The sequence below is a fragment of the Lithobates pipiens genome, unplaced genomic scaffold (genome assembly GCF_037356315.1).
Source record: "Lithobates pipiens isolate NorthernLeopardFrog02 unplaced genomic scaffold, aLitPip1_a1.2 Scaffold_23, whole genome shotgun sequence".
Lineage (NCBI taxonomy): Eukaryota > Metazoa > Chordata > Amphibia > Anura > Ranidae > Lithobates > Lithobates pipiens.
In genome coordinates, this window is record NW_027507785.1 from 106596475 (window position 1) to 106622161 (window position 25687).

General features: G+C 40.9%; 1 protein-coding gene across 3 annotated transcripts in view; it reads right to left on the bottom strand.

The window, feature by feature from the left end:
* Nucleotides 1-25687, bottom strand: part of RAF1 (Raf-1 proto-oncogene, serine/threonine kinase) — a 168963-nt gene that overhangs the window by 27242 nt on the left and 116034 nt on the right. For 2 of the 3 annotated variants that reach the window (XM_077452139.1, XM_077452140.1), the window contains exons 6-11: nt 22900-22992; nt 21189-21342; nt 17233-17292; nt 12658-12685; nt 12465-12571; nt 11349-11466 (exon numbers count right to left, since the gene is read on the bottom strand). In XM_077452139.1, coding sequence (XP_077308265.1) covers nt 11349-11466; nt 12465-12571; nt 12658-12685; nt 17233-17292; nt 21189-21342; nt 22900-22992 — 560 coding nt within the window. The remainder of the gene's footprint in view (nt 1-11348; nt 11467-12464; nt 12572-12657; nt 12686-17232; nt 17293-21188; nt 21343-22899; nt 22993-25687) is intronic. The other variant, XM_077452141.1, reaches the window with a different exon arrangement.

Consider the following 25687-nt stretch of genomic DNA (forward strand, 5'->3'; position numbering starts at 1 on the left):
TCAATGACTTGCGAGGACACTGTTGAGCTAGTTGAATTCACACTTCTTCCAGCTGTAGGACACTTCTGCAGGAGCCCAACATTGCGCCCACCATCCACTAATCAGGTGCAATGCTTTGCAGGCTCCAGGAGGAAAAAAAATAATTGCGCAATTTTTCTTCAGCAAAAATGTGTGTGATTATTTCCCTAATGGTGAACTTAGCCTTTAAAACCTCCAGAACATTATACATTTTCTGAAAACAGAAGCCTTGTAGAATAAAAAGATAGTAGTTGCAGTTTAAGATTAATAAGGATTGATTTTTTTTATCAAATGCACATTTTTTTAAGAAAAAAAATAAAATAAAATGTTAGTGCACACAAAAGACAATATAAAACCCATTTTTGGTAAAATGTAAAAGATGTGAAGGCCGTGTTTGCCTACAAAAGGGATGTACAGGTGTTCCTTGCATCCCAATGCAAGCAGTCCCATTCATATTAGACCCCTTTCACACTTCCGCAACTTCAAAGTCATGCGATTTTACCACGATTTCAGAGGATGGCTGTGTAAACTTGAGGTCTGTGGACCTCAATTGGCATCAAAGTCGGACCAGACTAGTACAGGGACTACTTTGAAGTCGCACAGATATGAATGGTACTCATTGGAAATCATGGGGTATGACTTGTTGTGCGCATTTGCAGTCACAAGTTGCACAAGTGTGAAAGGGGCCTTAACTGGGACACATCGATAAAGTATATGTCACACTTAAACGAAATACCCATTTTGAAAATGTTAATATTTCACATCTTCCATTTGAAGCAAAGTGATAAACTCCACGTAAAAAAACAATCTAGAGATAGATTTAGGCTACATGCACACTGAACCTCATAAACGGCCTTTTTTGGAGTTTTGGCGTTTTCAGTTTTTTTTTTTTTTATTAACAGCCCATAAACTCCACTCTATGTTATCGTGTGTGTCCATGCACACATGGACATTTTTTTTAGCTTTTATCAGTAGTGGAGTTTATGGGCTGTTCTCTGAACGCCATAAAATCACGTTCAAAGTGCCGTTTTTCTGACCACAAAAAAAAGGTAAAACACACTAAACGCTTATAAGCGCACATAAACACACGTTTATTAGCGTTCGGCGTTCTATTTTTTCAGTGTATTGTTGGAGTTTGGGAATGCATTGTGGGATTTTTGGAGTGCCCCCTGTGTATTTTTATTAAAAACAACCATAAACGCTAACTCTAAAAAACGTGCATAAACACTAGTACAAAACTATGTTAAAAGCCCGTTTTCTGCCAGCAATCTGGCGTCCAGAAAAAGCATTTTTGAGCGCCAGTGTGCATGGAGCCTTATAGTAGTGTTATGAAATGAGAGGGGATACCAGATTACACAAACTACAATGTGTAAAATTTATACAAAACTTAAAAAAAGTAAACTTACAAAAATATACATACCAAAACTGACAATTTGAGGACATTTGGAGGACAATTGTGTTCTTAATTATGGTCACAGAACACAATAAGGCCGCATTCACAACAATAGAATAAGTGTGTCTGTCTTGCAAAGTTTGGGGTGAATGAACAAATGGCACTGCATGTGATACATGCATTTTTAGTACATTTTGTCAATTCCCCAAAAATGTGTGCCATGACTGCACTATCATTTAATAAATGGTACCGCATATTATGCACAATTTTTTTTTACGCGCTTCGTAAATTGCACGCAAGATGCGAGCCATGATTGTGTTACCATTTTTTGTCAATAGCACCTGAAAGAGTTGCAAAACTGACATGCAGAAAAAAAAAAAATTCACGAAGCTCAAAAAAGCCACTTTGCCATGTTTGTCACGTGTAAAACAGTAAACTCAAATGAATGGGCTGCCCTATGCATATGGTGAAAAAACAAGCATATTACACGGTGAGATTTTGCCCATGTTCACAAAATTATATTGTGTGAATGCAGCCTGAAGTATTCACCAATATTAACTGAGGGTTTTACCAAATTCTTAGTTTACTAGTAACATCTGTTTGAAATCTGCTTGTAGACAGTTCAATGCAGACTGTGTGTTGGGTGATGACAATCACTGCAATGTGCGGGTTATCTCATCCGACCAGTTTGGACATGCCTAAATGCATCCCTCTAATCTAATGTAGCTTTTACAATGCTTTTGCAGGCTTGATTAAAAGTATATGAAAAGTAGTCATACTCGAGTTATTCTACACTAAACACATTCAGTTACTACTGATTTTCTGAGAGATTATTCAGCAGCAGTCTGTAACAAATTCCATCAAAGATGAAAATATATGCTTACATTATGAAGAAAAGAAAGATATTGTATGAAATGAGAATCGGCTGAAACCATTAAATATAAGTATATTAAATATAAGTAACACGTTTATCACGCTTTGCTTGCAATGGGATAGCTGTTTTTTAAAGTAGGTCAATTACCTGAAAAAATATCTGCCCCTGTCCCTTCCATGACATCTTGCTAACGGACACTACTGAATATACTTTATATAAGAGGCGACATTCTGGTTGCATTATGGGAGCAAGGCTTTAATTCATGGTTCACTCCGGTTTATACTGTATGTTATAGAGAAATAGTCTTCATTTATTGGTACCATATTTTGTTAGTTTTTAATTCACTTGCACGCTCCTTTTTAGCTGCCTGCACAGAGATTTCATATGAGCTATAGGGAGAGTAAAATAGGCTTAATAAACAAAAAAAAAAAAAAAAAACTATAAAATACAAAGATAAGGATCTTTATTATAGTCACACGACTATACATTTTCAAATCTCCACAAACCTGGTTAAGAATAACAGGAATTTTGTAAGCTAAGCCAGCTCTAAATGATGACTGCATGGGTTATACGCCACCTACAGGAGGTTGGACACTGCCAAAAAAAAAAAAAAAGACATGAAGTCCTCCCCTATATAAGCCCTCCCATACAGCAAGTACCTCAGTTTTGTAGCAAGCAATGAACCACTACAGAGGGGAGGGATCTGTGTGTCCTGTGATGTACTCCAAGAAACAGATTTTACAGGCAAGTACAAAAATTCAGTTCTTTTATATCGTACATTACGGTATACAGAGCCGCTATAAATCATAACTACCCGGTATGTCCCAAAGCAATGCCCATAAGGGGGAGGGAGACAACCACCCAGGACAGACGAAAAATAATTTATACAGTAGCCTGCAAAAACATTGCGACCAAATGCAATGTTCTCAGTGGCTCTTACATCCACCTGGTAAATCCTAGCAATGGTGTGATCCAAAAAAGGCCACATTGCAGCCTTACAGACCTGAGCCCCTGAAGCCTGAGGACAGGCAGCCCATAAAGGCACACTCCTGGTAAAATCTGCCATCACCGGAAATGGTGGAGTCTCTTTTCAAACCATAGGCTTGAGAAATAAGCTGATGAAACCCGCAGGAAGCGGTTGATTTGGTAACAGTCTGACCCTTCTCTGGTCGAAAAAAAAATCTAATCTGGCTTCCTGACAGCAGTCAAACCACTTCCAGTGAGTGAAGGACCAGGTCTTCCAGCGACTGAAGCCAGGGAAAAACAGAAGGAAAAACTCACTTTGATTCAGATTGAAAGAACACCACCATGGTTCAGATGGAAAGAACCACATTTATCAAGACCAATGCCTGAGGTTGAAGAACCACCTTGACCCAGTGGAGCACAAGAAAAGGATTCCTTACAACGGAGAGACAAATTTTGACCTTCCTGCCATAGTAATAGCCTCCAAAGTGGAGTCCCACAGAAATAATTTGCTCTGCTGTTCAAACCAGGGGTTTTAAGGAAGGATGGAACACTAAAATACCATGTTCCCCTGGGGCAAGCTAGTGTGGTGAAAAAACCCCAGCATCCTTTCACCCGGATCCTGTGAAGGCAGATACTGAAGAACTGTAAAAGAGAAAAAAAAAAAAGACAGATTGTCGTGTTTTCAGGGATTGTCACTGCAAATTCCTCTATCTAGTTTCTCAATCATCTGGATGTCAATCCACGTCTGGCATGATCCAATTGCTGACAGAGCCTACTCCTCCGGTGCCACTTGTTGATGGCCAAGGAAAGTCACCTGCCATTTTGGACATGGCATACTGTCCAAGTAAACTGCGAGCAGCAAGCACAGGGGACACAAAGCTCCATCCAAGACGAGTGCCACCCTACCTTGAGCTGCCTGGCTACTTGTGCACCCCTAAAGAGAAAAGACTGCCATGTAAAATGGCAATTCCTTGATTCCAAAGAAGAAAAACAGTCGACAATTCTTATAAGTGATCATTAGTACGCAAACCGGAACAATTACTAGATTTAACTGGCCCCTGCACTCTATAGAATATGTTGCATATGACACAATAATGATCTAGGTGTTTTTTTCCCCTCTTATATGTTGCTCATTGCTGTATAGTTTTTCTTTAAGAAGGCCAAGAAAGTGTTAGCTTTCTGTGAAGTACCCACAGTATTGTAGGCTTAGTTATTATTTAACTGAGCTTTTTAAAGTGATTGTAAAGTCTTTTTAACTTGCTTAAGGAATTGCACAGAGCTGCCCTCTTCTCGGGTCCCCTGCCAGCACTCCTGGCTCCTCTACTTCTGAAAGTGCCCCAATAGTAAGTGCTTGCTATGGGAGCACTCATGCCTGCATCCATAGACAGATCGCACGGCTCTGCCCCACTCCGTTGCCAAATTTGACTGACAACAGCGTGGAGCCAGTGGCTTTTGCCACTACAGATTGGCACAGCGCTGGATCCAATGAGCAGAAGGGGAAAAGTTTGGGGGAGGGGGGTGATACGGCTACTTAAACATATTTTTTTACCTTATTGCAGAGAATCAGATGTCTCTGACATAAGCAAGAGACTCATCCAATCATATATTCTCCAGAGTGCATATTTAACCCATAAGTTTGGATTTAAACTTTCTGCTTTGATAGCGGACTCAAAATTTCGGACATATGACCCTTCCTTTTTTTATCTTACATTGAGTTGTCCTCTCCTGCAAGTTTTCTGGCTTCAAAGAATCCAATTTACTGACTACATGGGCTGGGAAGGTGTGTGTTGTAAATGCAAATGTACTATTTTCCACCTCAATCTCCAACATCCTCCTTTGGTTTAGAGAGACTTTCAGAGTTGGCAAGGCCCTAAAACCCCAGTATAAAATCTCTGCATCAGTGCAGCAATAGTTCAGCCTACTGCTTAATACTGGGTTCACAGTGTTGCAGGGCGGTAACCAACAGAGGTTCAGTGTACCACAACTCACAGCAATGCTCACCCTGCATTGTGGTGTACTGCATTAAAAAAAAAAAAAAAACACAGCACATGCACCTTTTTTGTGTCTTGACTGGAGAAGCGGCAGACTGGTAAGCTCAACCGTCAAACCTGCTTTCTCCTCATCCGTGTGCTCCTTGTTAGCACATGAGCCCCGCTGTACAGCGGACTGGCTCCTTGGGCTGCTTCACACTTTTCCTATCTGAGCACAACTGTACAGGCACTACAAAAGACAGATGCCAAGTCAAATTCAGGTATTTTCATGCTTACTTGAATGCAGAAAAATAGGATTTTTATAACGACTTACCTTTAAAATCCTTTTCTTTTGAAGTACATCACGGGACACAGCGTCATAGTAATTACTATGTGGGTTATAGTCCACTTTCAGGTGCTGGACACTGGCACACCCTAAATAGAAAGTAGCCTCCCTATATAACCTCTCCCATACCAGGAGCATCTCAGTTTTGTAGCAAAGCAATACACGTGTATACTAGAAAGAGGGGCGGAACCTCTGTGTCCCATGATGTACTTCAAAAAGGAAAGGATTTTACAGGTAAGCTGCTATAAAAATCCTATTTTCTTTAATTGTAGATAGATAGAATCTGGTAAATGTATGGATTGAAGACCAAGTTGCGGCCTTGCAGATTTAAGCCATGGAGGCTTGGTGATGCACTGCCCACAAAGCACTAACAGCCTTAGAGAAGTGCGTTTTGATTTGAGAGGGTAGAAACGACCTCTCTAAACCATAAGCTAGAGCAATTACTTGTCAAATCCATTTAGAATAGTAGATTTCCATGCTGCCTGTCCTCTTTTAGGACCTTCAAGCAAAACAAACAAAACATCCGTTCTCCGAATCTGAGCAGGCGTCTAAGTAGACTGCTCTCACCATATCAAGAGAACGTAGTGATTTTTCTTCCATAGAACAGGGTTCTGGAAAAAATGAAGATAGTACAATATCCTGGTTTAGATAAAAACCTGATACTATCTTCGGTAAAAAGTTAGGATGACACCATACTACCTTATTTCTTGTGAACAATAATGATATGGCTCTTTACAAGAAAAAGCAGCCAATTCTGATACCCTTCTTGCAGCAGATATGGTAACCAGAAAAAATAGTTTACTTGTCAAAAAAGTTATGAACCAAAGAAAGCCAAGCAAGTGATCGGTGAAATAATACCGATAATGCCGAGAGCTATCCTTAAAAAGCACTCAAGGCCAGCTTTTTTTCTCACCCCATCTGCAGAAAATCAAGGATTCTACCTTTGACCTATTTGCTGGGGTGAAACTCCTGGTTTCATACCAGGAGGCATATGCTTTCCAGACTCCATATTATACAATTATGGAGGCCTGCTCCCTTGCATTAACCAAGATAGAAATTGCTGAACCTGACAGCCCACTTTCTTCAGGGAGGGAATGCATAAATCGGTGAGAACCGATTCCACGGGAATAGCAAGACATCTGTTCCGCATGCTAGCGGAGCCTTTGTTTTTGACACAAAGTTGTCCATTTCTTTGTTGAACCTGGACGTAAACAGATCTAGGTCTGTGATCCCCCATCTTTGACATTGAGAGGAAGATATCGGTGTGAAAACCATCTTCTCGGGAACAACTGCTGGCTACTCAAGTAGTCCACCTGCCAATTTTCTATTCCTAGAATGAGGACCGCCGATAGGCAAAGTACATTATTTTCTGCCCAAGATAGGATACGATTCACATTTCTCTGGGCCACACAACTTCTTGTGCCCCCTTGGTGATTAATACAGGTCATTGCTGTGGCATAGTCGGATTGAATACTGTCAGGACAATACTGTAAACCGAACGTTCAGGCCCTCAGAATCAAGTGCTCTGCCTGAATTTCTAGAATCATAATGGGCAAGGTCATTTCTGATCTGGGCCACTTCCATGGTAACTGAAGGATTTTCACCTTTGCAGATTTTTGGATATTAACCATAAACTGAGGCTCTGGCATACCCAGCTTACAGTACCTGGTATTTCCAGGTGGTCCATCCGGGTGCTAACCAGGACGACCCTACTAAGCCTCTGAGATCGGGCGCTTTCAGGGTGATGTGACCGTAGGCTTTGGAGTCAGACACATTGGAAATCTAGATCTTGGACCCCTTGTTCCAAGCCGATAGGACAATGTTTTGCAGCAGTCTCGAATGAAACTGAGCATAAGGAAAGGCCTCGAATGAAGCCACCATCTTTCCCAACAACCTCATGCAAACTTGGATAGAAGAATTCATCTTGCTTCGACCACCTAAATCAGTTCCTTTATGGCGCTGAGCTTTGCCTGGGGCAAGAATCTCTTTTCTGGGTGTACCTATGATCAGACCCAAGTATCTTAGCCCTTTTCATGGTTTTAAAGAAGATTTCTCCTAGGCTGAGAAACCGGCCTAAATATTCCAGGTAGTTGAATGTGGTGACCATACTTTGGTCTAAGTGGGCTACTGACTGAACTATCAAGAATAGATTGTCCTGGTAAAGCATAATCATTATACCTTGGTCCCTTAATCTGGCTAGCAGAGGGGCCAGAACCTTTGTAAACACTCAAGGTGCAGTAGCTAGACCGGAAAGCAGAACTACTCACTGAAAATGACGATTTTCCACCTTGAAAAGTAGATATTACTAGTGAGCAAGGAAATGGCCATATGGAGGTATGCATCTATGACGTCGATTGACGCCAGAAGTTCTCCTCCTTATAGGATGGAGATAACTGATTGGATTGACTCCATACGGAAAAAGAGTGGTTATATTCAGGAATTGAATTTAGATTTTTGAAATTCAGAATATCCATTCTGATTTAACCAAACCCCAACCTCTGCTCTTACACTTCTCACTTTTTGCCAAAAGATGGTCCAATGCTTGAGAGAAAGACTTTTTCTCTGGATCCTTAGGAACATTTGATCTGAGAAAACAAGGAGACAGGAACTCTTAGGAACTCCAGTTTGTACCCTGGAGCCATTGGTCCCCCATTCGTCTTGACACTCTTCCTGCCAGATCCTTGAGAACTGCAGAAGAATTCCCCCTATTGAGCGAGCAGGGACGCCTCCTTATAAGGAGGCATCAGTATATTGTAGGTTTCTTCCCCCAAGACCTCTTTTGTCCCTGGGGTTAACCCCGAGGATTACCTTTTGAACCTGATGGCAGAAGCCGTCGTGACTGCCTAGAGGCTGATGCCCCTGGCACAGGAGGAGGAGCTTTAAAAGCAAAAATACATTTACTCCCTTTCTTAAAAATGGCAAAAGGGGTACTTTTTCCAGTCGAATTTCTTAGGATGTATTATCCAAAACATCCCCAAACAGCTGTTTCACCACAAAAGGCAGACTAGCCAGGAGCTTCTGCATGGTGCTTAGCGAAGGGAGCAAGGTCTGAAGGATAGAATCTCTCATAGCAACTATTGTAAACAAAGCTGCCAGATCCTAGGCCTGCTGAGCAGGATATCCTTGAACACCTGTTTAAACTGGCCTCTCAATGATTAAGCAATTACTGTCAGAGAAAAAAGTGTTTTCTTTTTTATTGGAATTCCAACTTTTTATCCGTTGGATCCCTAAGCATTTGAGCATTGTCTGCTGGACAAGTCAAACTCTTATTCACGGAGGATATAACAGCATTAATTGCTGGTATACCCTACTTAGTGAATTTCCTCCATCATAGGATAAAGTGTGAAAATCTTTTTAGGAGGGAAAATAATGCTCATCTGGGTGATCCTCTTAGATACAAAAAAGCTTTTCCAGCAATGAATGGACAGGAAAGGCATGCACAGCTTGAGGAGGCTTTAGTGAACCCAAACACTCAGTTAAGGGTACATAAATGCGGAGTGGAGCATTCAGCAAGAAATTGCCCCATCAATCTTAAGATTGAAACAGCCGATTCTCCCGCATTTGACACCTCAGAAGAGGAGTCATCAGCCTCACCACGGTCCCCTGAGGGAATTAGTCTTCTCCTGCCCCTAGTTCCTCAGTTTTAGGGTCCTGGGCAATGGTAGAGAACCCGTCACATTGTGACCCATACTGGGATGCGATTAAAGTCGCTAAACTTTTTTTTTTAAACCTATCATGGCTGAGGAAAAAAAAAATATTTTTAGTAAAATAAACAGGGCCTGCAATGTTGAAAACAGTTGCAAATATTGAATGGCCCCGATGCTCACTCTGACCAGCCACCCTCTCTCAGGGAGGATGCCATTTGTAGAAATGAGTAGGCTTTGAAGAGCTTGAGGGATACCCTTTAAGATCTTTTTTGGGGGGTTTCAACCCCTCCTTCTGACCTTAGCTTGATGCATAAAGCAGAGGTACTACCAGAAGAAATCGCATCCACTGCTTGAGCAATAGTCCAGCCACTGCTATTAATGCTCAGCCTGATGCAAATAGTAAATGTGTCAAATAGGAAATGCATGTGTCACCAAAACCTCTTTCATGCTCCTCTTTGCTCTTCTGCCTCTCTGACAATTCTGCAGCCAGCACAAATGGAGTTTTTTTTAAACACACTCCCGCGTTAGAGGATGCCAACACGTGCTAAGCCCTGCCCCCACCTCGCATTGCGCCCCCCCCCCCTTCTTTCTCTTTTAAAAAAAAAAAAAAAAAGTTTTCCCGCGCAAGCAAGGGCCTCCGATCCGATGGAATCGGCTTGTGAGTGAGGGAGGGATGGCGTAGAGGAGACCTGGAAGCTGCTGCCAAGTAGGAGGGTGAAAGAAAACGGCATTGCCTATCGTTTTCAGTTCTCCCTTACACGCATCCTCATGAAGAGGGGAAGAGTTCAGCCCAGGTGGGGGTGTCTGGAGGAAGCAAAACCCCCCCCAAACTTACCGGAGGTCTGCCTGCTAGCCGGAAAAAAAAAAAAAAAAAAAACTGCTGCTTCTGTGACACAGGGTAATCTCTGAGCAAAGCATGAGCAGGTACATGCTCCATACAGCCCCCAGTGGTCACATTTAGTCAGGCCATTTACTTTAAAGGAGACATTTCATAAGACAATTTAAAAACTCCACTTACCTTTCCCGCCGCAGGGTTTTCTGTGGTAAAACCAACAGACCCAATTCTTTACCCTTCACAGTGGGTTCCCGTTAAACCTTCAAGAACCGGGGACCCTCGGGGAACCCACAATCTTGGACCTGTAATAGCACCCCGCCTGTAAAACTTTATGGCCTTAATACCAGAAGTACTGGTTCCTGGGGGTCCAGCTCTCTAAAAAGAAACGTTTACAAGCCAAACCTAATTTCTTCGGATACGGGGCCCGTGCACCATTCAATTTGGCCTAAAAGACACTTTGAATGGATCTGGCTGCATAGCTAGCCCCAGCAAGGATTGCTCCAGTGGAGCTCAGCACTAACACTTTAGACACGGACGAAAAAAAACTGAGATGCTCCCGGGCATGGGAGGGGTTATATAGGGAGACAACTTCCTGTTTAGGGTGTACCAGTGTCCAGCACCTGAAGGTGGACTATAACCCACATAGTAATTACTATGGCTTTGTCTCCTGTGATGTACGATTAAAGAAAAATCCATTTATAAAGAATGGATACAGAGCTGCATTAATCTGTGCCTTTTTATGTCAGCATTAACATTACACTTTACTTACCATTTTGTACACTATAACCCCTGAACTGTATATTCATTAATACAATGATCTTGCTGCCATTTATGTGTAATTAAAAAAAATATATATATATATATTCTGAAAAAACAATAGTATTGTTTGTAATAATCATGTGCATTTATTAGTGTATTGTGCATGTGCTACATGGAATAGCTGTGTGTGTGTCTGTAACCCTATTGAAGTGAGTCTTAGTGCAGATACTGTAGCGTTCAAAATAACCATATCACATCAACCTCAGATAGTACTAGCTCGCAGCTGCCTCTCCTTTGCTCTGCAATGTATTGCTCATTTTAATTTAAAACAAGCTGACAAGATGATATAGTAGGCAAAATACATCATGGATTCATTCAATGTTTGGCAAATGTACTTGACGTTCTACATCATTCTGGGCAACAACTCGACTTGTGACATTTGGTTTGGTTTTGTTACATGCAGAGGACTTTACACACAAAAACTAAAAAAGTGGCAATAAAAGGCAGCAGACATGCATTCAACTAGGTTATTGCACTTACCATGCCATTTGCCTTTATACACTGTCCCAAATGATCCAGATCCTATTCTAGTAGATAGCATCACCTCACTGGCTTCGATCTCCCAATAGTAGCTGGAATCTCTCTGTCCCCGGGAGCGCTGCAAAATTAAGAATTACTAAACAAAAGCCAAATGCATAAAAGATGACCATGCATGACAGTCTCTAGTTGTTCAGCCTTAACGTTTTCTGACAGTTGCTAGCCTTTACTGCTGTGAGGCAGAGCAGTCCTGATCATGTGACTGCCCTTCTCAAAGCTATCACATGATCAGTAGCCTGTTCCACCGCCTCCCGATCAAAAGCCACGAACAAGAGCTGTTGGCGACAGCTCAGTCAGTGTACTGGAACCACATTGAGCAGCTTTCAGCACACAACCCCAGATCACTGTGGTTGCATATGTGCAGCAATTAGGCATTAAAGGCTACTTTACTCGCTGCTGCATACAGTACATGTGTTATGCAATCGGAAAGATGTTAAGGGCCTGAATTGAACTTTTTTTTTTTTTTTGGACTTTTGTTCGAATCAGATGAATTTTACATACCCATGCAAGTTTGAGTCTTGGGGTACAAATAACAGCTGAACTGTACCCCAACTTCAAGAACTGCATGGTTTTAAAAGTATAGCCATTAGTATAAAGAAATGTGGCAGGAGCATTACATTTTAGTGACTTTGTTGTAAACTTTTAAGAATCATTTCTCCACAATGCTGACAGATACAGAGGTCAGTGATTGCTTTTACTGCTTGCTCAGAATACATAAATGAATGCAGACATAGTACCACAGCTTTGCCCACCACATTAGTGGTCTTTCTACTTATCTAAGAGTTCCGAATGGCACTTCTTACAGAATCAAGCAAAAGGGGATCACTTTTCCCACTTGTCTTCAAGCAATGCTATTTCCATTACTGAGTTTTACTGAGAGACCCAGCTCTGAATGTCAGTTCTCCCCTGTAGAGTGGTGTAGCCAACAATCGGTCCACTCACACCTCTGCCCTGCAAGAGCACCACATCCAATTACTCCTATAATTAACTGAAAATACGTATTCATCCATGAGTAAAATCGGCCGATAGGTTGTATTTCAAATTCAATATGACACTTACAATCTTGTTTTTTTCCTGACTGCTGGACATTGTAGACTTCTCTCTGTGAGTTGGAGCTGGGGTTTTGGACTGAGACCATCCAGTGGGACTCAAATTATTGGGACTCCCTGTCAAAAAGATGGGTGAGGATTAGAGCACAGATCCTATTATAACACAGGACAGTAAAATAGTTTTGAAGCAAAAAAGCATTTACCCGATTCACTGTGAATTCTTACAGCATCCTGGAACAGAAACCAGAGACCGTCATTAATTCACTTTTTAATCAAACAGTGCTAAAAACAAACTGAATGACTAACACGATATATAATCATACTTGTATACTATCTTGCTATCTGTTGCATGCATCTAATTTTTATGGTACAGTGCATAACAACTCTTCTCTCTAAGCTCTTGTTCAGGAGGGCATAAGGGATTGATCACTTTTCAGAGGGTGGTTGACAAGCGGCTAGGAGGTGATATGTCACCTTCTCACCACATCCATTAACCCTGGATAGGCCAAACCCACCAAATCTCAACCGCATGCTCTGCCACAGACTAGACAAATGGCTGCATGTTCTTTAGATGGGTGGTAAAACGGTTGTTCTGTTCAACTACCTGTTTTTAATGGCCACCCCATCTGAACAAACCCTTACCATTCTGTGTCTAGGTGTCCCAGATGCCTGTTGACAAAAACAACCACAAAACAAGGAAGGTTTCTTGCACCTGTTTTCAGAGACAGCTTCATTCAGATTTAGAATACTTGATTAATCTTTTTTGCTTGGAAGCACAAGTAATCTTTTGTTGAGAAAACCTTTCTACATTTACCAAAAACCAGCATTGCAGGACCACACCAAGCTTGCACGAAGGACCACAACAAGCTTGCACCAAGTTTGCAAGCCAGTGCAATCCCTTATTGCATTTTACCATCTTAAATTCACTAGAACGTAAATGATATCAGGTCAAAAAGAATAATCTATACAAATTGGATTCTAATGTCAATGAAAGTGATCATCATGTAGATTATTTTATTATGGAAAGAATACTGATCTGACAGTGAAGGATGCAAAAAGGTCAGATGCAAGCATGTAAATTGACATTTCATAGAATGTCTTTATTAACAATAAGTTAGGCACTCCATGATCATTCCAAAGTTACTCCAGGTATGTTAAAAAAAGGCAAATGGCAAATATTTCACCTACTCAAGCGCTAAATGATTTTGTAACACTTTACAAGTCACACAGGTTTAAGCAACAAAAGCATGCATTAAAGCTCTACTAAACCTTTCAACACATTTGGTGTTGGAAACTGTGGTTTCTGTGTATCATGTTATGCCTGTACATGCTCTACACATCTGGACCAATGACAGTCTCATTTCAGTACTTCAGAGATTTGTAATTAAAGCTCTGAAATTCTCCAAATTGACATATGCGACTTTAAAGGGTAAGGTGACTTTTACCAAAAGGCACACAACGCTGTGCCATATGAATATAGACGCATAGTATGCTAAACCTAACTTCCAGCCAAGTCCCCATTTTTATTCAAAGAATATAGCCCAAAACATTAAAAAGAAACCTTTTAAAATCTTCCACAGCCTGTGATGGCTCCTTCATGGAAAATTGTGAAGACAGAGCAGTCATTGGAACCACAACCTCCTAGTGCCACAGGATGGAGCCGCTGCTTTGTTCTTTCGGGCCACACATGTGCAGTGTATACATTTATCTTTCACCTATAAGCTCATCGGCTGTGATAGGAGAGAGAAACACTGCACATGTTTGGTCTGAAATAACAGGATGGCGCTTTCTCCTATGCACTAGCGGGTGCTTGTCCCAACAGCTGCTCAGTCTTTACAAAAATTAGGGTCGCACCTATCACAGGCTGTAGAGGATTTTAAAAAGGTGCAATTTTAATGCGGTTTTGGTCTACAGTGTTTCTCAACTCCAGTCCCCAAGGCACCCCCAATAGGTCATGTTTTCAGGTTTTTCATTATTTTGCACAGGTGATTTGATCAGTTTCACTGCCTTAGTAATTACCACAGCCATTTCATCTGAGGGAAATCCTGAAAACATGACCCGTTGGGGCACCTCGAGGACTGAAGTTGAGAAACACTGCTCTACATTCTTTGAACTGAAAGGAAGCCCTTGCTAGAAGGTAGATTTAGCACACTATACTGCTATACTCTTAGGAAAGAGCATAGTGTGCATTTGGTTAAAGATGGACTAAATTTTATGAGCACAGCTGACAGTTCAAGAGAGCAGGTTTGAGCAAAAGGGATAAGAGTTCTCCTTTATTAGCGTGGAACTGGAATTGTATTAAATATTTAATCAAAAGACCCCAGGACCCTCCCCTCCACATGTCTTGAGTCAAATTGCAGACCTTTGAACAGACACTTGTATACTAGCAGACCCAACTAGCAGTATACTAGCAGATCCAATGTGCTCTACTTTTGATTACAAGGCTGTCCCCAAAGCTGGCTAAGTGCACAACTGCTCAGGTGCTAAGCATAGCATAGACTTCTATGGCTGCACATACATAAGCTCATGGTCTGATGAAAGGGAAGCCAATAGAAGTCTATGTAGCTGTTTAGCACTTGCATAGTAATACATCCACGCAATGCAATGTGGGAAAAGCCTGAAATGAACTATTACTTTAAAGTGGAAATGGAGTTTTTTTTTTTACCTTAATCCATTCTCCGCATTAAGGTTAAAAAAAAAAAAAGGCTGTGTACAGCTCCCCTTATTCTAACCCAAGACTAATCTTGATATAGCGCTGCGCCCAAGTGGCTCTCTGCTCTCCCTCTCCTTACTGGATATGGAGGCAGCAGTCCTTGGCTTCCTGCTGCTGTCAAATATAGGCAGTAAGCAGACAACAGGGGTGGGACCGGGCCACACTCTGTGTGTGTCTATGGACACACAGCACAGCACATGACACAGGATTGAGCCCACACAAGCGCCTCCATAAGTGAGGTAAGCCTGACATACTTGTTAAAAATTATTACGTTTTCAATCACTAAGCATATTTCACAAAATCAGAAAGAGGAGAGTGGGCTTTGAAAATCATACTTTATAAGACAATAAGAAAATCAAGATAAAGACAAAAACTCAGAAACAACAAAAATCACAACTCCATGCTTCAAATATACAAACAATATTGAGACGTTGACAATTTAAAGAGCTTAATAATAGCCCATCAATAAATGAATTAAAATATCACCAAGTATTGGTGTATATGCCAGCTCATACCTGTTACAATCTGATTATACAATCTTCCATAGTTTTACCAGAACAATGTAATATGAGGACCTGTTAATCTATGTAGTCTAACTATTCAAGCAGGCCCATGCACTACATACCTATCAGAAGATCTAAAGGAGATTGTACAATCAGATTATAATACGGATAATCAGCTTGAGCTTACAAGAAGCATGATTAAATACTGAACTTACAAAATGCACCTGATGTGAATAAATACACCCGACTGGTGTGCACCTGTGTCCAGAGTATAAACATTAAAGCAGAACTAAATCTTACCATGTTTTTTACTCCCCCTTCTTACCCATATTGCTTGGTTATCTTCAAAACACACTCATCCACACAGGGAATACAGAGTTGTCTCACTGCGATCCACTGTTCAGGTGACATAGCTAGTGTTTTGCCGTATGGCTGTATCTTTGGGATACAAGCAGCCAACTCCCGATAAGGCATCAGTGCACCCTCTAGCAGCTATGTGTGCCTGGTCCTGCAGCCTTCTGGGAGATGCAAATTTAGTATCCCAGGAGGCTACAGCACCAAGGACATGACATTGTGGCCTAGGGTCGAATGGTAGTGGGGCACAGGGCCGGATAAAAAATAAATAAATATATATATATATATTATATATAGATAGATAGATAGATAGATAGATAGATAGATAGATAGATAGATAAAAATAAGATATATATATATATATATATATAGATAAATAGAATGTTTTCTTTCCTGCCAGCTGCCGGTCACAAAAAAATTAATTAAATGCAGAAAAGGAATAAACATTTGACAAAATACTCACCTCAGTCTCCACTTCCAACAGACAGGAGTGACATCACTGTGCCTCTCTGTTGTCTCCTGGGTATTTGAAATCCCAATGAAAATGTATACTCCTGCAATGGTCTGGGCGCAGTCTCTTTTTTTTTTTTCAGTCTCAGTATTTTGAGTATCCAGCTATCCCAGGTGGCAGTGGTGAGACTCAGTGATGTAAATCATGTCTCCCAAAGTTGAGACGGAGAGAAGTATTTTTTTATTTTCTTTCGATGGCAGAAATTGGCAAAAAAAGCATTAGGGATTCACTTTAATGTCCATAGTCTGGGCACAGGTGCACTAGGTGGGCATGCGGTGAAACAGCCCATGGCGCGCCATTGTGTGTACTGAACACAGCTGAAGGCATTCCTATAACCTGGAACCTAAACAGATAAGTGGGACTTGCTAACCTATCAGTTGCCCCTTACACTATAAAATCACTACAAAATCCCACACTGACAATATCGACCTATTCCGCTACCTGATCTGAGAGGCCTTGTGTCATCCCAATTAAAACCTTTGACCTAGGAAATTTTATAGGTCAGAACTTTCAAAGAAATGTTAAAATAAAATAAAAAAAGGGGGGGGGGGGGTTATGCTGCTTTCAGATTCACACCAAGCAAGTAGGTTACAACATCACAGTGCCCTCAGGCATTGCAAATCAGGCACAACAGGAAGAAGACAGAGAAGAACCATTCAACAGATCACTACAAGAAAGCAAGCCCGGAAATACGTACTCTGCCCCACAAACAAAAACGTCTGCCCCGGGACTTGGGAGAAGTATTGAGCCAGTTATTCTAGTTATTATAATGGGATACAAGAAGAATAAAGAAAAGATAAATGGATCTAGACAGGAAAAAACAAGTTAAAGGAAAATAAACTATATTTATATAGCCACGTTGGCAAGACCTTTTAAATGTTGTCATTACTGTGGCCCATTAAAAGCGTCTTCACTGCAAAAAATACATGGAGTATCCAACAGGGCAAAATATTCTAGGAGCCAGGTATCCCAGACACAAACATTTTTGAAGCTTTGTTAAAAGCGGAACTCCAACCTTGTTAAACTTATAATGCCATGTCAGTGAAATGCCTCCTTGAAGCTGTCTTGTTTTCCCATTTCCCACATAAATTATCAGCAATTGCAATCAAAATCTTTAATTTGGATTTATATGAATATTCTTCCAGCTGTACAATAGTAAAGTGTGACACAGCCACTTCCCGTCTTTTCCAGTGCTGCTTGCACTGCCCTCTAGTTGTAGAGCAGTTATCTCCAAACTGTGGCCCGCTTGCTTTTATCTGGCCCTTGGGGAAATATTTCATCTTCTGACACCAACAATTGGGCATAATTCCCCCCCAGTGACACCAACGGAGTGGCACAATTCCATCAATGATGGGGTATGATGCTTCCTACACAATTACACTTGCGATGGGACACAATTCCTCACCGACACCAAAGATGGGGTTTATTCCTTTTGATGCCGGGAAATTTTCTTCTTACAATGTCCACAGTCCGGCCCCCGATTAAGTCTGAAGTTTGGAGACCCCTTTTCTAGAGACTATAGAGATGATGCCATGGTGCTATCTATGCTGCTGCTGGTAGGCATTGAATGGGTATCTAGTCTCATATAATCCTTCTTCGTAATGCTCCGTTCACTACCCACAAACTACATTTGAGTTCCATAGAATGACACATGTAGTTTCCAGATTAGATGCTGCACGTCAAACATTCTCCTTGTGTCCTAGGACAGCGAGAAGACTGGGAAGAACAAGCACATCACAGGTACTTGAAAATTATTTTTATGGCAATGGAGGCAAAAAATTTAGAAGTTGTATCTGTGGATGTATTGATCATTGAAATAGAATTATTTGGCAAAGGCAAATTAATCCTGGAGTTCAGCCTTAAGGAGTTTTAGAGAGTCAATTCAACATTTATACTCTGGCTCCTAGAAAGTGCTTGCTGCATGCTACTGTTGCTTAAAAAAAAAAAAAAAAAAAAAAAAAAGAAACTTCATAATAAGGTCTTCCTGAAGCAAAAAGGCCTTCCTTAACTGTCCTTCCACCCATTCCACTGATCATTGCTCTGAAGAAGCTAAAGCTTGTTGATGAATCTTCAGCAACCAGCAATTCAAGCAGTGCCAAGCGCCTGGTCTCCCGCTAAGCGCACTGGTTCCATCTGCCGAGTTCTACCTACTACAGGACACAGTAGTAACACAGGACACTGGACGACGGAACTGCTGCACTTAGCAGGAAGCTGATGATTCCACAGCTACTGTAACTCTTCAAGACAAAGGTTAGCAACATGACAGGAAAGTATTAAAGTGGAATTCCTGCCCAACAATAGGTATAAAAATACCTCCACTCCTACTACCTATGCCGATTATCCTGTGTAAAAAAAAAAAAATGTGTACTTATTTTTAGCCTGCTCCGTTTTTGTTATGCGATCTCCTGCGTCGGTGAGCAGCAGCTGTAGAGGAGAGTAGAGAGAGCTGGACAACGACTGGGATATCCAGATGTCACTTACAGACTCCCAGTGTTCCAGCCATTGCCAATGATCCATCCTCTCCCCTGCAGCAGCCACTCATTGACACAGGGGACAAATTCTATGACAAGCAGAATGAGCTGAATATAGGTAACCATACACTTTTTTTTCCCTTTTTCTACACAGGTTAGTTAGCATAGGTAGGAGGGGGAAGGGGCATGTTTAACACTAGTTAGTGTAAGACAGGAATTCTACTTCTATCTTTTTTTTTTTTTTTTTATAAAGACCTTCTTTCTATTCGATCTACAATCACGTTAACATTTCCCTCCATAATTTTTCAAGAATAATGACATTTTTATTTCTTATTCTAGCTCAAATTAACACAATTTCCAAATATTTATTACAAATCACATTATAATCACTGCATTATCTTGTAGCAAAACGTATCTCAAATAATGGTTGTGAACTGAGGCATATGTTCACCCAAAACATTTTTTTATAGTTTTGGATGAAGCTAGAATGCCTGTCAGGTTTTTACTGCTATCTGAGCCTCTGGTATAGAGATTCTCTGCACTTCTTGTTCTGCCAACGACTTTCCAGCAGTAGTACAGACCAAAACAAAGATGTTTTGGTTTAGTGGAGTAAGGGGAAGGCTAGAAGCTAGAGCTGCACGATTAATCGTTAAAAAAATAAATAAATAAATCGCAATCTCGATTCGACCCCCCTCCACCACAATCTTAATCTGCCATTTCCACGATTCTATGTAAACAGTGCAGAGCCGTTCTCTCCTCACTCACAGCTATCAAAAAAAAAAAAAAAAAAGCCTACGGCAAATGTTTATCAACATTGCGAGATAACTATAAACATTATATCATTTGGTTCTTTTAGATCAAAGGCATGCACTTCTGTCTGCAAACGAGGTCAGTTTAACCACTTAAAGAGGAAGAAAAGTCTTCCTGTTTAATTGCACCTACATGTAAGCCTATAATAAAGCTTACCTGTAGGTACTGTAAATATCTCCTAAACTTGCACCATTTAGGAGATATTTACTATGTATGCTGCCGCAATTAGCGCACTGAAGGAATAACCGATCGTGCCATTTCTTCAGGGCCCTGTGCCATGACCCTCGGCACCCGTGCGCACGCACGGGAGTGATATCGCGGCTCCGGGCAATCACAGTGCCGGAGCCCACGACCCCAGAAGAGACTCGGGGGGGGGGGGGGGGGGGAAATCGCCATCCGCCTCAGCTGCGTGTGGGCACCGCTGAAACAGCTTAGTTCTAAGAGAAGTATTTCATTATGAGCGAGTATGCAATGCATACTCGCTCATTATGCCTTTGTCTCACGGTGGTTTTTTTTTTGTTTTTTTTATAACCTCTTTGAAGACCAAGCCTTTTTCTGACACTGATTTCATACAAGTTAAAAATCTGTATTTTTTGCTAGAAAATTATTTTAAATGACTAACCCCCAAAGAGAATAAAATGGCGGTCGTTGCAATATTTTACGTCACACTGTATTTGCGCAATAGTCTTTCAAAACTAAATTTTTTGGGGGAAAATACACTTCTATGAATTAAAAAAATAAATAAAACCAGTAAAGTTAAAGCAATTTTTTTGTATAATGTGGAAGATGTTATGCAGAGAATTGGGAGAGAATCGTGATCTTTATTCTAAGCAATAAAAATGAAAAAAATTGTGATTCTCATTTTTTCCCCAGAGTTGTGAAGTTCTACTAGAAACCTTTTCAGATTATTTCCAACTGGGTCCCTTCCTGTCTGGGGCAACTTGTCATGAGGATGGGAAGTACCTAACAGAGCCCCGGATAGCAGTAAAAACCCGAAAGAAGTTCTTATCCTTCTCTACACTATACAAAACTAGAAAAAATAAAGTTTTCGCCCTGACATATACTTTAAACAGAAACAAACATTTGTGATATTCGTGAACTATTCAATGATTTATGTAACAATGCAAATATCGAACAATTTAAGACAGGATATTAAAATGTTTGCACCTTAATAGAGACTGACTCTCAAACACTAATTAAACCAGGAAAAGAATTAAAGAACTTAATATACTTTTTTTCCTACAAAGTCTTTTAAAGTACAGTTATAGCCAACCCAGAGCAGAATGCGTCTACAGGACACATATTGAAGACTTATAAAAATGACAACAGAATGTATCAAGCGATCCAATAATAAATGAAAATCTGCTGATACCTCAATCATCCTGCTGTCCACTGGCATTGTGGTGCTGACCATGTGGACATTGGGTGTTGAAGTGGACCGCTGCCTTTGAGAGAGGGAACCTTCAGAAGATGGATTTGGTGTTGAAAGGTTGAAGGGTTGAGGGGTAGAATATCGGTGCTGGGAACTATACAAAAACAAATTACTTAAAATGTAACCAACTAAAATGAACTTTAGATGCTCAATAAGTTAATATAAAAAGTGCATATATACATACACTGACATTTTTACATATGACTAGAGTAGTTCTTGTTCATCACAGTATGAAAGACATACAATTGGTGACAATGCACATTACGTGGTTATACACCAATACTGTAGATATTAGCCACCCTAAACCCACAATAATGCATGTGTGTCACACTACAGTCGGCCTATAAAATATTTATTGCTTGTAAAATTCCTGTAGTCAAAATAACCGTATTCTATAAACTGATGTATAAATGGGAAAAATATTTCACTACGCTGTGCTAGCGTCACTCGAAAATGTGAAATAACAGCCGCAACTAAAATGTGAGACACACACAATCAAAATAAGAAAAAGAAAAAGCTGCTTAAAATAATTATGAAACAAAATATAGTGACTAATAAATATCAATATATCAGACACAATACAGATATAATCATATAAATGAAAAACACAAAAACACAAAAGTACTGAAGTGTGCAAAAAAATAAAACAATTAAGGCTGCAAAAATTCTCCAAATGTCCAATCCAGTCCAATGGGTTACACAAAAGATGTTCCACAAGGAATATCATTTAAAAATGTCAGTTCACCATGATGGTTCCTCAACCCTCTCATTAGTGACATGTAATAACGGCACCCAGGAGTATGTGACGGGGTATAGCAGGATAGATCCTCCACCAATTATATTACTGCCACTTACCAGCTTTCAAGATCTCTTGTTTAAGGAGATCACAAATGCCGGTGGCTTTTTCCCCAGCCCCGGCTCTCTGTGCTTGGATAGCTAGATGTTGCCAGACACTCCGTTCAAGGTATCCACAATACAGATGGTATTCACACATCCTTATGTAAAGATAGAAAAGCTCCCATAGTGGGATAATTTGTGGTGTTTAAGTTGACCAAGTCCAATCAGGTGTGTACATAGCTCAGGTGTTGTATGAGGTCTGGGCCAGCCCTTCCAGAAGACTTCCTTTACACGTTATATGTTGTAGAGGAAACACCACAAATTATCACACTATGGAAGCTTTTCCAGCCTTACATGGGGATGTGTGAATACCATCTGCATTGTGTATACCTTGAACGGAATGTCTGGGAACATCTAGCTATCCAAGCACAGAGAGCCGGGGCCGGGCAAAAAGCCACAGGCCTTTGTGATCTCCTTAAATAAGAGATCTTGAAAGCTGATAAGCGGCAGTAATATCATTGGTGTCGTTATTACATGTCACTAATGAGAGGGTTGAGGAACCATCATGGTGAACTGTCATTTTTGAATTATATTTCTTGTGGAATATCTTTTGTGTAAACCATTGGACTGGATTGGACATTCATTGTTTTAGTTTTTTGCACACTTCAGTAGTGTTGCATTTTCATTTGATGCAATGTTGGGTTATAAGGAGAGTTTATATCTGTATTGTGTCTGATAGATTGATATTTATTAGTCACTATATTTGGTTTCATAATTATTTTAGCACAACGTTTTCTTTTATAAAATGATGTACCTGGCTGAGCCACGGGCTGAATCCCGCATCCGCCGCATGGTAAGGGATGGCAATGCAGGCATGCCACCGTCTGCATAATTAGGAGTTGGAACTCTGTCAAGACAAGAGGAGAAATGTAAATGACTGGGGTATGTTAATAAAAGTGGTTGTAAAGGCTGATTATTTTTTTCCTATAACATGTTCTACTTACCTGCTCTATGCAATTGCATTGCACTGAGTTTTCCCTTCTCTCCTATTCTGGAGTCCCTACCAGCACTGCGCCCCCCCCCCCCCCTCTATGAGTGCCCCTCAGCAAACCGGCTGCTGTGGGGGCACTTGTGCAGGCATGCCCCTGAGCCAGCATGCCAACCAGGCAATTGTGCAGGCACCCCCCTGAGCTGGGCTGTGTGCATCCATAGACACATACAGCGTGGCTTGGCCATGCCCCCACTCCAAACCCACAGGGATTTGGCTGACAGCCGCTGGAGCCAATGGCTCGGGCAGAGCTGGTATTGGAAGTTTTTTTCTTACCTTAATGCAGAGAATGCACAAAGGTAAAAACCTTTCGCCTTTAAAACCACTTTAAGGCTGGGCAAATGTATAATTGCAGCCAAGAGATATAATAAAGGAATCAAAGAAAACGTTAACAGCAATAAAGAAAAAAAGGCAAAAGTTATGCTTTAGCTGTAACTTCTAGGAGCACTGGCTACAAAACTAGCTAGTATTTCCGGAAATCTAATATATATTATAATATACAGCATATGAAAAATGGGGAACTGAGTAATACCAGTAAAGAAGCAGAAGGCAGAGACATTACAATTTAGCTGACAGCATAGTTTGAATCAACCTCCAGTTTAGAAGAAAGGGCTCAGCTGATGGTGACAAGAGCTTTATTTCAGCTGGAATGTTAAAGTCCAACTCCACGGCAAAGAGAGAGGGGAAAACTCCACAAGAGAACGACAGACTGCAATAAAAACCTGACAGAGGTTCTAACCCTGCTCTGCCCATCTCTTAATAAAATGTTGACTGTACTTTTAACACTGATTGTAATACAAACACATGCCTCAAAAATAAGCCTGATTTTTTGTCAAGTTAACTAAATACAAAAAAGCAGGTACCTAGTGGGAGCAAAACGTACTTCTAAATATCTTCAAATGAGCCCAACTAGCCCTGAACCCCAGAGAGCTTTAATACACAGATAGCGAATACTCCTGATAACACTTGACCTGCCCACATATGAACCTCACCATTGGCCTATCAATGTGATAGATGCCCTCACTGACCCATCCCTGAGGGGAGGCTAGTGTGTGAATTCAGGGTTCCCAGGGGTATTTACAAACTGCAAGGATATATGGGTTTTTTGGTCTAACTTGCAGCAAGCAGAAGAGACAGTACATCATTTAATATACACAAGACTCCACTACATAGGAAAAAAAGGCAACACTAAAAAAAAAAAAAAAAAAATTTACCCCAAACTTTTTTTCCTTATAAACAAAATATGGAAACATTTAAAAAGTTGTTGGGCTTTTATTGCTTTGTGTGTCCTCAAAGGTCCTGTAGACCACCGTCATAGGGATAGAAAACGATGAGATTCAAAATTTCACAGCTGTCACTAGAACAGTAGTAGGACGTCTCTTCTAAAGGCGACACCTGTGGCGATGACCATGGTCAAACCTTGGTTTACATTATAAGCTGCATGTGAATAGCACAGCAACTGTAATGCATTCCTATTCAATTCACAAGCGATTCAGTGTGGTGCGATTTGAGTATATTAATTTTGAATGGGCTCAAATCACACCGCATTGCACCAAAGCCATGCGGGCACCAAGTTAGGAACCACACAAACTGGATCGCATGGTACTTTTGTGCCAGCAAAAAAAAAACAGCTCCGTGTCCATTCAGACATGAAGCCGCAGCCGGGCCCCGCCCCCTCTCACCTCATTGGCTGACTGACAGCAGCGGGAGCCAATGGCGTTGCACCGCTATCTCAGCAAATGAGGAGGGGAATCCCGGGCAGCGGAAACACTCCTGCAAGATCGCTGGATCTAGATGGGGCTCAGGTAAGTATTAAGGGGGCTGATGCACACAGAAGGTTTTTTTTTTTCTTAATGCATAGAATGCATTAAGATAAAAACAACTTCTGCATTTACAATCAAAAAACAAACAACCTTACTCTATCCAAGGACCCCTTCTCCCTGCCTAACGCCGCCCCCCCCCCCCCCCACACACACACAAAATAAATGGTTTAAATAGCTTTGAAGATGTTAAAATTTAGCTTGTGGTAGACACAAAAGAAAAAGGCAGTGCAATCAGGCACCAACAATAGAGTGGCCTCGGGTATTTGCACCCTTTCTTGGACTGATTTTTATTTCCCAATCCGCACTAGAAAACAACAGCCGCAATCCAGTTACGAGGGGTAACCCCAAACTTTCTTTCAAAAAAGGTCCCCATTTTCTACTGCGAATGCTTCTGTTTCCCATTGCTTGTATTCTATACATGAAACCACCACAGCCCTGACATGGCACTTGTCCTTAGTGGGAAAAGGCTGCCTGGTACTCATGGGTGGCCTTATTGAAGATCTTTGTTGATAAAATAGGCTTTAGTAAAAGATAAATAAAGCGGGCAATAAAATAGCAGAAATGCTTTTAACATTTGATGAAGCTCAGCACATGTGCTAGAAGTTAATGAGATAATTATTTACACTCTATGTACACTCCGTGCTGGCGTGGTAACACAGCCCTTTGCATGAGCTCCTTTTGCGAACTTTCTATTCAAGGATGATGAAAGCCTGTGGTAATTACTTGGAAGG